This window comes from Myotis myotis, unplaced genomic scaffold (genome assembly GCF_014108235.1).
Source record: "Myotis myotis isolate mMyoMyo1 unplaced genomic scaffold, mMyoMyo1.p scaffold_m19_p_7, whole genome shotgun sequence".
NCBI classification, from domain to species: domain Eukaryota; kingdom Metazoa; phylum Chordata; class Mammalia; order Chiroptera; family Vespertilionidae; genus Myotis; species Myotis myotis.
Genome location: NW_023416379.1, coordinates 64,227,980 through 64,239,688, shown reverse-complemented (window position 1 = coordinate 64,239,688; position 11,709 = coordinate 64,227,980). Strand labels below are relative to the sequence as shown.

At 47.7% G+C, this 11,709-nt stretch overlaps 2 protein-coding genes across 2 annotated transcripts; one reads left to right on the top strand and one right to left on the bottom strand.

Annotated features, from left to right (window-relative positions):
* Positions 1-3,224: 3,224 nt before the first annotated feature.
* Positions 3,225-5,058, top strand: KHDC3L (KH domain containing 3 like, subcortical maternal complex member). The gene is made up of 3 exons (XM_036317735.1): positions 3,225-3,465; positions 3,632-3,811; positions 4,077-5,058. The coding sequence occupies exons 1-3, from the start codon at positions 3,297-3,299 to the stop codon at positions 4,781-4,783; spliced, it is 1,056 nt and encodes a 351-aa protein (XP_036173628.1). The 5' UTR covers positions 3,225-3,296; the 3' UTR covers positions 4,784-5,058.
* A 4,655-nt stretch (positions 5,059-9,713) lies between these two features.
* On the bottom strand, positions 9,714-11,285 carry LOC118660453 (oocyte expressed protein). The gene is made up of 3 exons (XM_036317910.1): positions 10,758-11,285; positions 10,384-10,563; positions 9,714-10,012 (listed from the first exon to the last, which is right to left on the bottom strand). The coding sequence occupies exons 1-3, from the start codon at positions 10,942-10,944 to the stop codon at positions 9,918-9,920; spliced, it is 462 nt and encodes a 153-aa protein (XP_036173803.1). The 5' UTR covers positions 10,945-11,285; the 3' UTR covers positions 9,714-9,917.
* Between the last annotated feature and the right edge of the window lie 424 nt (positions 11,286-11,709).

Below are 11,709 nucleotides of genomic sequence, written 5' to 3'. Positions count from 1 at the left end.
AATCAAGTTTCAGCCTTTCTTTCAGCCTTCCACGTTCCAAAGGAGGGTCCGTTTCCTTCTCTGAGTGTTGGATCCTGGGTCTTCACATCGCAAGTGTGAATTCTGGGACCTCAGGGAGTCATTCCTGTCACTTAACAAAGAGGAAACGAGATTTTAAAAATTCATTATCGTAAAGGGACTCTAAAGTGCTCCCACTGTTCCAGTTCCTTGAAGCCCCTGGGCCTGGAAATTTTGAATCTGCTATTTCGAAGCTCATCTGGCTCTGCCTGGCCACTAGAACCGAACCGTATGGTCCAGATCTCTGGCTCTAAATAAACTGCTTTATTTATTTTTAAAAATATATTGCTTGAAGCGATGTACTGGGTTCACCCAATGAGGGTATGATTTCAATGTTTTAGGGCTTCACAGATGGAGATGAAGCTGGGTCTTCCCAAGGCCACCTTCTGGGAACTTCTGTCTAATAATCCCTCAGCTGGCTATTATGACCATGGCTTATTTGAAAAGTCATATTTTCTTTCCTGAAAATTATAAAAACCAAACCTTTAGTTATTTCTTAGGCTTCCAAGTTTCACTTTCAAACCTTATTATCCCATTCATAAGCATAGAAAGTTGGATTTTTGTGTTTTTAACCCTCACCTGAGGACATGCTTAGAGAGAGGAAAAGAGAGAAAGAAACATTGATGTGCATCAATTGGTTGCCTTCCATACAACCAGGGATGGAACCCCACAACTCATGTATGTGCCTTGGCAACCTTTCCATGCACAGGATGACCTTGAACCAACTGAGCCACTCTGACCAGGCAGAAAGTTTTGTTTTTTAATATATTTGTATTGATTTCAGAGAGGAAGGGAGAGGGAGAGAGAGATAGAAACATCAGTGATGAGAGAGAATCATCAGTGGGCTGTCTACTGCATGCCCCACACTGGGGATTGAGCCCACAACCTGGGCATGTGCCCTTGACCGGAATTGAACCCTGGGACCCTTCAGTCTGAAGGCCAATGCTCTAGCCACTGAACCAGGCAGAAAGTTTTAACAATTACATTTAATGGTCTCTAAATATCACAGGTTCCACTGACAAATTTAATTAACTAAATATTCTCATACATGGTAAAGAGCATTGCAAGGTACTTTAAGCCTCAAATAACTTCCCAATTAACAAATAATTCCTATAAATCAAATAAATACAATTTATTAATATGTTGAACCTGAATTTCTCTTCAGAAATCCAATACTGCATATAAACTAATATTTCATCTTAACCTACATATATAAATCAATTACTTATATATTTCAAATTGGAATTACAAAACTATTTGTCTAATATGTTAAGTTATCTAAAATATTACAGGAAAATAAAATACCATGCATATGGATTCCTTCTTTTTTAGCCACTTTGAAGAATACAGTACAATAAACTGCTTATACTAAAATATGTACTATTTGACCAATTTTGACATATAGATACATCCAGTGGAACCTTCACTATAATCAAGCTAATGCATATTTCCATCATCCCCAAGTTTCCTAGTGTCTCTTTCTAATCCCTTCCTCCTTCCATCCCCTTTCCCAGGCAATCACTTCCTGCTTTCTATCACTATAGATTAGTTTTCATAGTCTAGGATTTCATTTAAATACAGATTCTTTTTTAACATAATTACTAATACTATGGTTTTAATTCTCTTAAATATTTCTATACCCAATTCTGAAACTTCAAGGAAGTAAAAGATCTACACACACACACACACACACACACACACACACACAAATGACAGCAATATGCATAGAACTGCAGTATTCCTATGTCAACTAAGGGGAAATATTATCATCCTATATCATTTTGGTAGAAGAAACAGATTTCAGACCAGAGATTGTCATGGAGATGCTTCCTGGATTTGATCCTTCAAATCCGATGGGACCTCAGATTTCAATTTATAGTTGCTGTGTTAATGACTCCATAGCTCCAGGGGAGGCAGTCATGGAGCCCAGATCCTTGGGTTTCAGTTATACATTCATCTAATTCTTATGCCTATCCACAGGAGTTTATAAGTCCATCCTGTGATCTTTGTTTTGTTTTATAGTCATGTTTCTTTTATTTATTTTTTTAAATTTTTTTATTGATTTCATAGAGGGAGAGATTGAAACATCAATGATGAAAATCATTCATCGGCTGCCTCCTGCACCAACCCCCCAGGGACCAAGCCCCCCCAGGCATGTGCCTTTGACCAAAATCGAACCAGAGACCCTTCAGTCCCCAGGTTGACACTCTCGCCATTGAGCCAAACCAGCCAGGGCAATCCTGTGACCTTTTGAATTGATGTTGCCTTTCTTTGGCTCCTAATGCATATTCTGCTTAGGTCTCAAGACTGTGGACCATGTCAAATACCTACAAACTTCTCATGCACTTCTTTGGCCAACAGATCTCCATGGAGGTCAACAGATCTCCATGGAGGCCAACAGATCTCCATACAAGGATGAGCCTGTATTCTGAGGGTCTCAGCCCACTGGGCCTGGGCATGATACCCAACTACTGATGTGAGAGCTAAATAACTTCATCTTCCTGAGTAGCAGGTAATAAGTAATGTTTTAAGCTGGGCAGAAAAATCGAGAAATGGAAATGTAATTGTGTTAGAGAATTAAGACATCAAAAATTTCAAGGGACTCCCCTCTAACGGCCAAACCACATGGACCACCTGCTGTTGGCTGTGTTCAGCTGTCTCTGGCAGGAAGAAATTGGAAATGGGCTGGCTCTGGGTAGGAAACTCATTGGTCAGGGGTTCAGGAGGAAGTGGGAGACTTTAGCCCTTGAATACTATTTTACCCTTTGAATTTTTGCTCTTTGTGTGTGTGTGTGTGTGTGTGTGTGTGTGTGTGTGTGTGTGTGTGTGTATTTAGTTTTCCATTAGAAAGTTATCCCAACTCCTCAGGAATGCTAAAATGGCCCCATTAGAACTGTCTGAAAAGCACCAGGGTCCCTGAAAATATCGGTTTGCTTCTCTGCGGATATTGTCCTGCTGTTGGATCTTCCCTTTTACGCTAGAGCTCCGCCTCTCCCTCCCCGAGTGCGGGGAGCGGGGAAGGAGGGAGGGGCGGGCACCGTGGGAACCCACAGGCAATAGAGCGCACCTGTGCCGTCTCGGATCCACGCCGGCTGCGGAAGGCTCGGCCTGGAATCCAATGAGCAGGGCGCGATGGGGAGGAGCTTGCCACGGCCCTTATAAGAAGGCCCGGGCCCAAGAGCCGCTGCCTTAGCCAGGCCCACTGGCATTTGCCCCGGCTCTGCGTGTCCCGCCGCAGCATGGCCACCACCAAGCGCTTTCCCACGCTCGTGCAGCTGGAGCAGCGGGGAGGGGCGCCGTTCCAGGTGCTGGGCGACAACACCAAGCAGCCCTACTGGTTCCACACGGAGTATCTCAAGAGCCCGAAGACGGTTCACCTCGAGGCGTGGCTGGTGGAAGCGATCTTCGGTGAGTGGGCGGAGAGGGGAAGCCAGTGCGGCCTCCTTTCCCCAGCTCCCATCACCCAGCCTCACCGCACCTGGGGGCAAGCCTCCTCTGTGGCCCTGGCAATTCTCCCCCTCCCGACACCTCCCCTTCCTGTGCGCCCCTCACGCCCTTTCTCCCTCCTGTGCAGGCCCCGGCGGAGAGCACATTCCGCACGTCGAGTGTGTGTCGCAGACCCTGCTTCGCATTAACCAGTGGGATCCCGAAGGCGAGGCCGAGATCCTGATCTTTGGCCGGCCTTCTTACCAAAAGGATGTGTCCAAGATGATCATGAACTTGGCTCACTACCACCGCCAACTCCGGGCACAAGGTAGGGGACTGGGAATGGTAAGGGGAAGTCTGGGCAGACCTTGGCTCACTTGGGAGGGATCCTGATGCGTCCCGGGTGTGGCCGGGCAGCGGTCTCGTCCTCTTAGTCCTCCGGGAATGGGCTTCCTCTTTGCAAGGCATCTAGAAGCCCAAATGGACCCCGTGCTCTCAGATTCCCGTCCCACCCCTGCAGCCCTCACGGGTGACTCCTGTGGGGGGAGAGTATGGGGACACAGGTGCGGCCTCTTCACCTGCTTTTCTTCCAGGTTCGCTGAAGAACGCTGCCCAGCAGGCCGAGCTGCCGAGCTTCTCCGCTGCAGTCCGGGTGGCTATGCTCCAGGCCTCCCCCGACAAAGTCCGAGTGGTCAAGAGCCAGAGATCCCCCGACAAAGTTCGGGAGGCCGCGACCCAGCGGTCCCCCGACGCTGTTCAAGAGAAGGCGACCCAGCGGTCCCCTGACGCTGTCCGGGAGATGGGGACCCAGCGGTCCCCCGATGCTGTCCAAGAGAAGACGACCCAGCGGTCCCCCGATGCTGTCCAAGAGAAAACGACCCAGCGGTCCCCTGACGCTGTTCAAGAAAAGGGGACCCAGCGGTCCCCCGACGCTGTCCAAGAGAAGGCAACCCAGCGGTCCCCCGATGCTGTCCAAGAGAAGGGGACCCAGCGGTCCCCCGACGCTGTCCAGGAGAAGGCGACCCAGCGGTCCCCCGACGCTGTCCGGGAGAAGGGGACCCAGCGGTCCCCCGACGCTGTCCGGGAGAAGGGGACCCAGCGGTCCCCCGACGCTGTTCAAGAGAAGGGGACCCAGCGGTCCCCCGACGCTGTTCAAGAGAAGGGGACCCAGCGGTCCCCCGACGCTGTTCAAGAGAAGGGGACCCAGCGGTCCCCCGACGCTGTTCAAGAGAAGGGGACCCAGCGGTCCCCCAACGCTATCTGGGAGGTGGCGACCCAGCTGTTCCCCAACACAGTCTAGGAGGCGGCGACCCAGAGCTCCCCCAACACTACCCAGAGCCCGGTTCCCAGGTTATGAAGGCATTTCGGGGCCCCGGAGCGCGAGCCAGGCAAGGTTCAAGTGAAAACCCCTCTCTGGAACCCTATTCTAGGTCCAGCTTCTGCAGCAGAAGCTGGGGAAAGGAAAGGGTGGTGTGGGTTGTTCTTGGTTTCCCCTCCCCACCCCCATGTTAAATGTTTGCAAGCACAAATCTAAAATTGTAACAAAAGAATCAAATTTCCTTAATAAAGAATTGAATTACCTACCGTCTGTTGTTTGGCAGGTAGAAGGGGAAGCATTATCAGCTCTAGGCTGCTTTCTGTCTACAAGCAGGTGAGACCTGTTGGATTTCTAGCGGCCAGAGGTCGCAGGCAGGTGCTTCCCTCATGCTCCTTGACCGCACACACCAGCGGCCCCTCTGGCCCAAGGAGTCTGCCCTCCCTGGGAAACCTCTCCAAACCTGGAGTGGGGCACCCTTTTCACGGTTAAAATTAATGTTTGAAATACAATGTAAGTTTCAGGTATGTAACATGTTAATTTGATAAATTATGAATGCCATTGTAGCGATAATTAGCAACTTTGTCAGATTTGGCTTCTGGCTCCAGGCAGCTCCAACACCAGGTGCCTGCTAGAAGGAAGCGAACTGTTAACAGCTGGGCACTGGGATTAAAAGACAAGAGCAAGCACCAGTCTTAGTGTTAGGAAAACTTTCATTTGTGCTCAGGGGCCTGATCATCCTCCCATGCACCTAGGTCAGTTCCATTGGATTCTTTCAGTACTCAAGCCTGGGTTTGGGGCTCTATCTCCAGGAGGGGGCAATCAGGAAGCAGCCAATTGCTATTTCTCTCTCAGATGTTTTTCTCCTTCACCCTTCCTCTCTAAAATAAACATTTTAAAAATTAAGACACAAAAAAACTTCAAGTCCTAGCCAGTTTCGCTGAGTGGATAGAGCTTAGGCCTGCGGACTGAAGGGTCCGGGGTTCAATTCTGGTCAAGAACACCAACCTCGGATTCCTGGCCCTGGTCAGGGTGCATGAGGGAGGCCACCAATTGATATGTCTCTCACATCAATGTTTCTCTTCCTCTCCCCCTCCTTCCACAGTCTAAAAACAAAAGTCAGTGGAAAAATATCCTCAGTTGAGGATTTGAAATAAATTTTAAGAGAACTTCACTTTAAAGATCAGGGCAGTGGTATGTCTGTCATAGGCCCTTTGGTTACCAATAGGTGATCACTGTGGACAAAAGGGGCCATATGCTAACCTGACAAACTCAGGGAAGGTCTGCATGGCTGTCTTTCAAACTCAGAGACCTAAAGTAACCACAAAGGATGGTCTGAAATTAAACTAAAATCAATTATGGTGGGTAGTTAATGTCCTAGGCCAGTATCTTCACTGACAAGGTCAACCTTTACCTTAACTGAGCCTGTCTTTTTGTATCTATGATAATATACTAGTATCCTTGAAATGTCTGGGTAACTTGTAACTTTCCTTTTTCCAGACCCCTTGGGGCACAACCTAATGTGATTTTAGAGAAAGGGGAAGGGAGAGAGAAAACAAAACAGACTGGGTGGCTTAAGCAACATTTATTGTTCTCAAAGTTCTAGAGGAGTGGTTCTCAACCTTCCTACTGCCCGAGACCCTTTAATACAGTTCCTTATGTTGTGGTGACCCCTAATTTCATTGTTACAAATTGAACATAATTAAAGCATAGCGATTAATCACAAAAATATGTAATTATATGTGTTTTCCGATGGTCTTAGGCGACCCGTGAAAGGGTCGTTCGACCCCCAAAGGGGTCACGCCCCACAGGTCCAGAACCGCTGTTCTAAAGGCTAGAAGTCCAAGATCAAGGTATTCCCAGGTTTGGTTTCTTCTGAAGACTCTCTTAGCTTGCAGATGGCTGCCCTCTTGCTATGTATGTCTTCACATGGGCTTTCCTCTGTGCTCAACCTATCTTGTGTCCATATTCTTCTTCTTATAAAGACACCAGTTATACTGGGGAAAGGCCCACCCATATACTCTTATTTTACCTTTATTAACTCTTTATAGGCCCTACCTCCAAATACACTCATATTTGGAAGTAATGGGGGGTAAGAAGTGCAGAATCATTTAAAAAATTTTAAAAATAATATTTATCAGATTTCTACAGGATACCCTGGCTGGTGAGGCTCAGTTGGTTGGCACATCGCCCCAGAAGGTAGCAGGTTTGATTATCGGTCATCGCACATACCCAGGTTGTGGATTTCTCCCTGATCAGAGCAAGTGTGGGAGGCAACCAAACGATATTCTCTCACATCGATGTTTCTCTCCCCCTCTCCCATACCTCCCTTCCTCTCTAAAATAAAATAAATCTACAGAATAAGAGCAAGCAGGAGTTCCTAAGCTTAAAGTAAGGATGAGGGCCCCAATAGCATGGGGTTCAGTGGTTGAGCATCGGCTCATGCACCAAGAGGTTGCTAGTTGGATTCTAGGTCTGGGCATACGTCTGGGTTGCAGGCAAGATACCCAGTAGGGGGCGTGAAGGAGGCAGCTGGTCAATGATGTTTCTCATAGATGTTTTTCTCTCCCCCTCTCCCTCTAAAAATCAATTAAAACTTTTTTTTAAAAGGATGAGGGAAAATCACACAGAAAACAATTGGTTTAGCTACACATAACAATTTCTCTCATGCAAAAAAAATATTAGTTCTAATGGACCAAAAATGAGAAGCAAACTAGGAATCTGATCAATATCACTTGTAATCAAAGACATATTTTAAAAGACACGTGTGTGTTTAAAAACCCTTGCAAACAGCTAAAATCCTTTACTACTAAGGGGTAAAGAAAGTGCAGGAGTTAAATCAACTCAAACTTTGTGTCTGAAGCTGCCGAGCTCTTAGCTGCCTCTCCCAAGAAATCTGCTTCCTGAAAGTGGAGACAGCAAGGGTTTAAGGTTGTTTTGCACAATTTGTTCATAACTATTTCACTGGTAATAGAAAAACAAATCCCCTGGTTCAGGACACCTTTGCAGGCCAGTGTGTGTGTATGGGAGTGAGGGGGGAGCGGAGCCAGCCAGCCTGGGGACAGAACACCTTCTGTGGGACAAACTGCCCGGGATCACAGTTCTCCAGTGAATCTCAGCACCAGCAGAATGAATGCTGATGGCTTAGCTTTCCTGTTAGAACACCCACCCATGTGCAGAGAGGGAGGCACCCCTCTAGAACAGTGGTTCTCAACCTTGGCTGCACATTAGAATCACCTGGGAATCTTTTAAAACATATATTGATTTTTCACAGAGAGGAAGGGAGAGAGATAAGAGAGTTATTAACATCGATGAGAAAGGAACATCGATCAGCTGCCTCCTGCACAGCTCCTACTGGGGATGTGGCCGCAACCATGGTACATGCCCTTGGCTGGAATCGAACCTGGGACCTTCCAGTCCGCAGGCCGACGCTCTATCCACTGAGCCAAACCGGTTAGGGCGTGGGACTCTTTTTAAAATCCTGATTTCTGGCTGAAACCGGTTTGGCTCAGTGGATAGAGCGTCGGCCTGCGGACTGAAAGGTCCCAGGTTCGATTCCGGTCAAGGGCATGTACCTGGGTTGCGGGCACTTCCCCAGTGGGAGATGTGCAGGAGGCAGCTGATCGATGTTTCTCTCTCATCGATGTTTCTAACTCTCTATCTCTCTCCCTTTCTCTCTGTAAAAAATCAATAAAATAAAATCCTGATTTCTGGGCCTCATCTTCCGGAAATTGTTTCTTTGCTACTAATGTTGTGGCCCCACCCCATAACAAAGAAACAGAATTTCCGGAGGATGAGGCCCAGAAATCAGGATTTTAAAGATTCCCAGGTGATTCTAATGTGCAGCCAAGGTTGAGAACCACTGCTCCAGAAGAAAACGCACAGCAGCTTCAAAGTGAGAGCCTCAAAGAAGAATCACCGATTGGAATCACCTGGGAGCTTGTTAGAAATGCAAATTCATGGGCCCAATGTACTGATCAGAATCACCTGAGGAGCATTAAACTTTTAGTAAGCTCCCAAGGTGATTACACACATGTTCAAGTTTGAGAACAAATGATGCAAAAAACAAACAAAAAAAGACCCAAAGTATATTGACCCAACATCTCTACCTCCTGTGAATGAAGGCCTGACACCATAAAATCATAAAATAGTAGTTTCAAAATGGTAGAAACAAACAGACCAAAAGAAAACCACTCATCAGGCCTTATACCTACCCCGCACATCAAGACATGCATGAATCCTTTGGTTTGATTTATGACCAAAAGGGAGATGTATGGACGAAAGGGGCCACACACTAACCTAATAAGCTCAGGGAAGGCCTGCATGACTATCTTGCAAACTCAAAAACAAAGTAACTACAAAGGACGGTCTGAAATTAAACTTTAACTGAAAGCAGTAATGGTGGGTGGTCGTCTCCTAGGCCGGTGTCTTCACTGACAAGGTCAACCTTTACCTTAACTGAACCTATCTGTCTTTTGCATCTATGATAACATATCCTTGAAATGTCTGGGTAACTTGTAACTTCCCTTTTTCCAGACCCCTTGGGGCACAACCTAATGTGCCTGGACTCCAGGACAGATACCACAAATTCCTTCATTGTTATGTTAATTATTCCTCCACCCACCTAAGTGTGTGTCTATCATTTTACTTTTTATCCAATCCCAGAGGTTTCCCCTTTGCTTTCTCCCACCTCTCTAATCTATCACCAATGGATTTCATGTAACTCACCTACTTGGCCTCCTTTAATTACAATGTATAAAAATAAATGAGAAACCCCCATTCTCTGAAGCATTATCTCAATTCGTTGAGGTTCTGCTTCCCAGCAACTGTCCAGTTTGGCTCAAATAAACCCACAAAAAAAATTTTTTTTTAAAAGACATGCATGAACTGTTAATCTTTTGTAAATTTGCTTAATTTTAAGTGAGCAAAGATTTTTATTTCAGTGGACAAAAAGGAAATTCATTTTATTACAACTGCACTCACATCTGCATCAGAAAAACCAAACCACCCATCCATCCAGCAAAAGAAAGAAAGAAGCTGAGATTTAAGGACACTTGCTTCTTTTAACTTCAGGAGCAGGAGCAGGAGCAGGTCGGTTCTCATAATGCTCCTGCCAATATCATGCAACAGGAGACCCAGAACCGGCAGACTGGGGAGTCGGGGGAGGTGACCCATGGGCCTTCAAGAACTTCTCAAGTTGTTTTATCTTCTTATCTGGATAAGCAAAAATACTCAGTTTCAAATTACTCGGTCACTGCGGGCAGGGGGAGGGGCTGGAGGGGGGGGGGGATGCTGGCAACACCATTTCTCTGGGTGGAGGTTCTGAACTTGGATCTGGAAATAGTTGTATAATCAAACTGAGGCCGACATGGGCAGTGAAGGGCATGAATGTGTCAGATCTCAGCTTACTACCCCAAGTCCCTACTTGGACTCCGCACAAAGGGATGCCCAGGGGCTGCCTGCACCTTACTGGAGCTGGGAAATTGCAGAAAGTACTGGGAAGGGAAGAGAGGCTGGAAGGAAGCCAGGTACCGCCAGGTGGTTCACCTGGGCTCCCTCCACATGCAGGTTGCAAAGAGCCTCACCTCGGGCACGGTTCTCCCGGTGCCTTGCTGCCAGGCTGAGGAGCACGCTTTTCACCCTATTTTGGACACGGGGCTGTCCGAAAACAGTGATTTCGATTAAGCTCCCGGAGTTCACCTTTTCCACCGTCAGCAGGACCTGGTTCATCCACTCTATTTCCGGAATCATGGCTCCGTTTTTGCCTAAACAGGAAGAGAGAGACTGAGGGGTGGCATGGTCGAAGGTCAAGAGGAGGCAGATTGGAAGGGAAGGCCGCCGCCGTCGTTTTCCTGGCGTCAAACGTGGCCCTCGACGTTGGGAAAGGCTGTAGAGAGGTGCCCTGGCCGGCCTCCCAGACTGGAGGGGACCAGGCCACCTGCACACCCGGCTCGCTCACCGAAGATGGGGTCAGCCAGACATGCCTCCAGGTAAAACACCAATGGGTCTCTCAGCTCCAGCGCAGGAAACCACCAGGGCCGGGTGCGAATCCGTGGCAGTGGAAGCGGCATCTTCAGCAGCCTGTCCAGGGCCTGCGCGGACATCCATGGGTCCTCCTGGACCACAGCACCGGGCTGGTCGACCATGCTGGGAGCTGCAGCTCCAGGGCGAGGTCGAGTGGCTCTCACAGAACTCCAATCAGAGGCGGAGCCTGTGCCCGCTTTTAGGGTCTCCGTGCAGCCCCGCCCCTTCTGGCATTACCCCCCACCCCCAGCCCAATGGACACTGGGCACCAGGGCCTGCAGGCTCCATAGGGCGCTTCCTGCTCTGCATCAATCACCAGGACTTCCTTTGGGACCTTGAATTTGTCTTTATTTGGCTCCAGCTGGGTCTCAGAGGTCATCTCCACAAGTAAGATATCACCTGGCCTCCAAGACTCCCCCCCAACCCCCCCAGCTGACTAACAGTGTGGTTTGCATTGGAGACTATGTTGACTGGAAGTCACTTTAAGGCAGTGGTTCTCAACCTTGGCTGCACATTAGAATCACCTGGGAATCTTTTTAGAATCCTGATTTCTGGGCCTCATCCTCCGGAAATTCTGTTTCCTTGTTATGGGGTGGGGCCACAACCTTAGTAACAAAGAAACAGAATTTCCAGAGGATGAGGCCCAGATATCAGGATTTTTAAAAGATTCTCAGGTGATTCTAATGAGCAGCCAAGGTTGAGAACCAGAGGTTGGTAGGCAAATCCGGCTGAGGGCAGGCTCATTGAATCTACATTTTTCTCTCTTCTGCTTCCTGTTATCTTCTGATTGTCTGGTTAGTTACTACTTCTAAGTCATTCAAGCAAGTGTTTCGTGTTTTAAAATGTAAAAGTCAAAGCTGTTGCTTATAGAATACGTAGCAAGTATA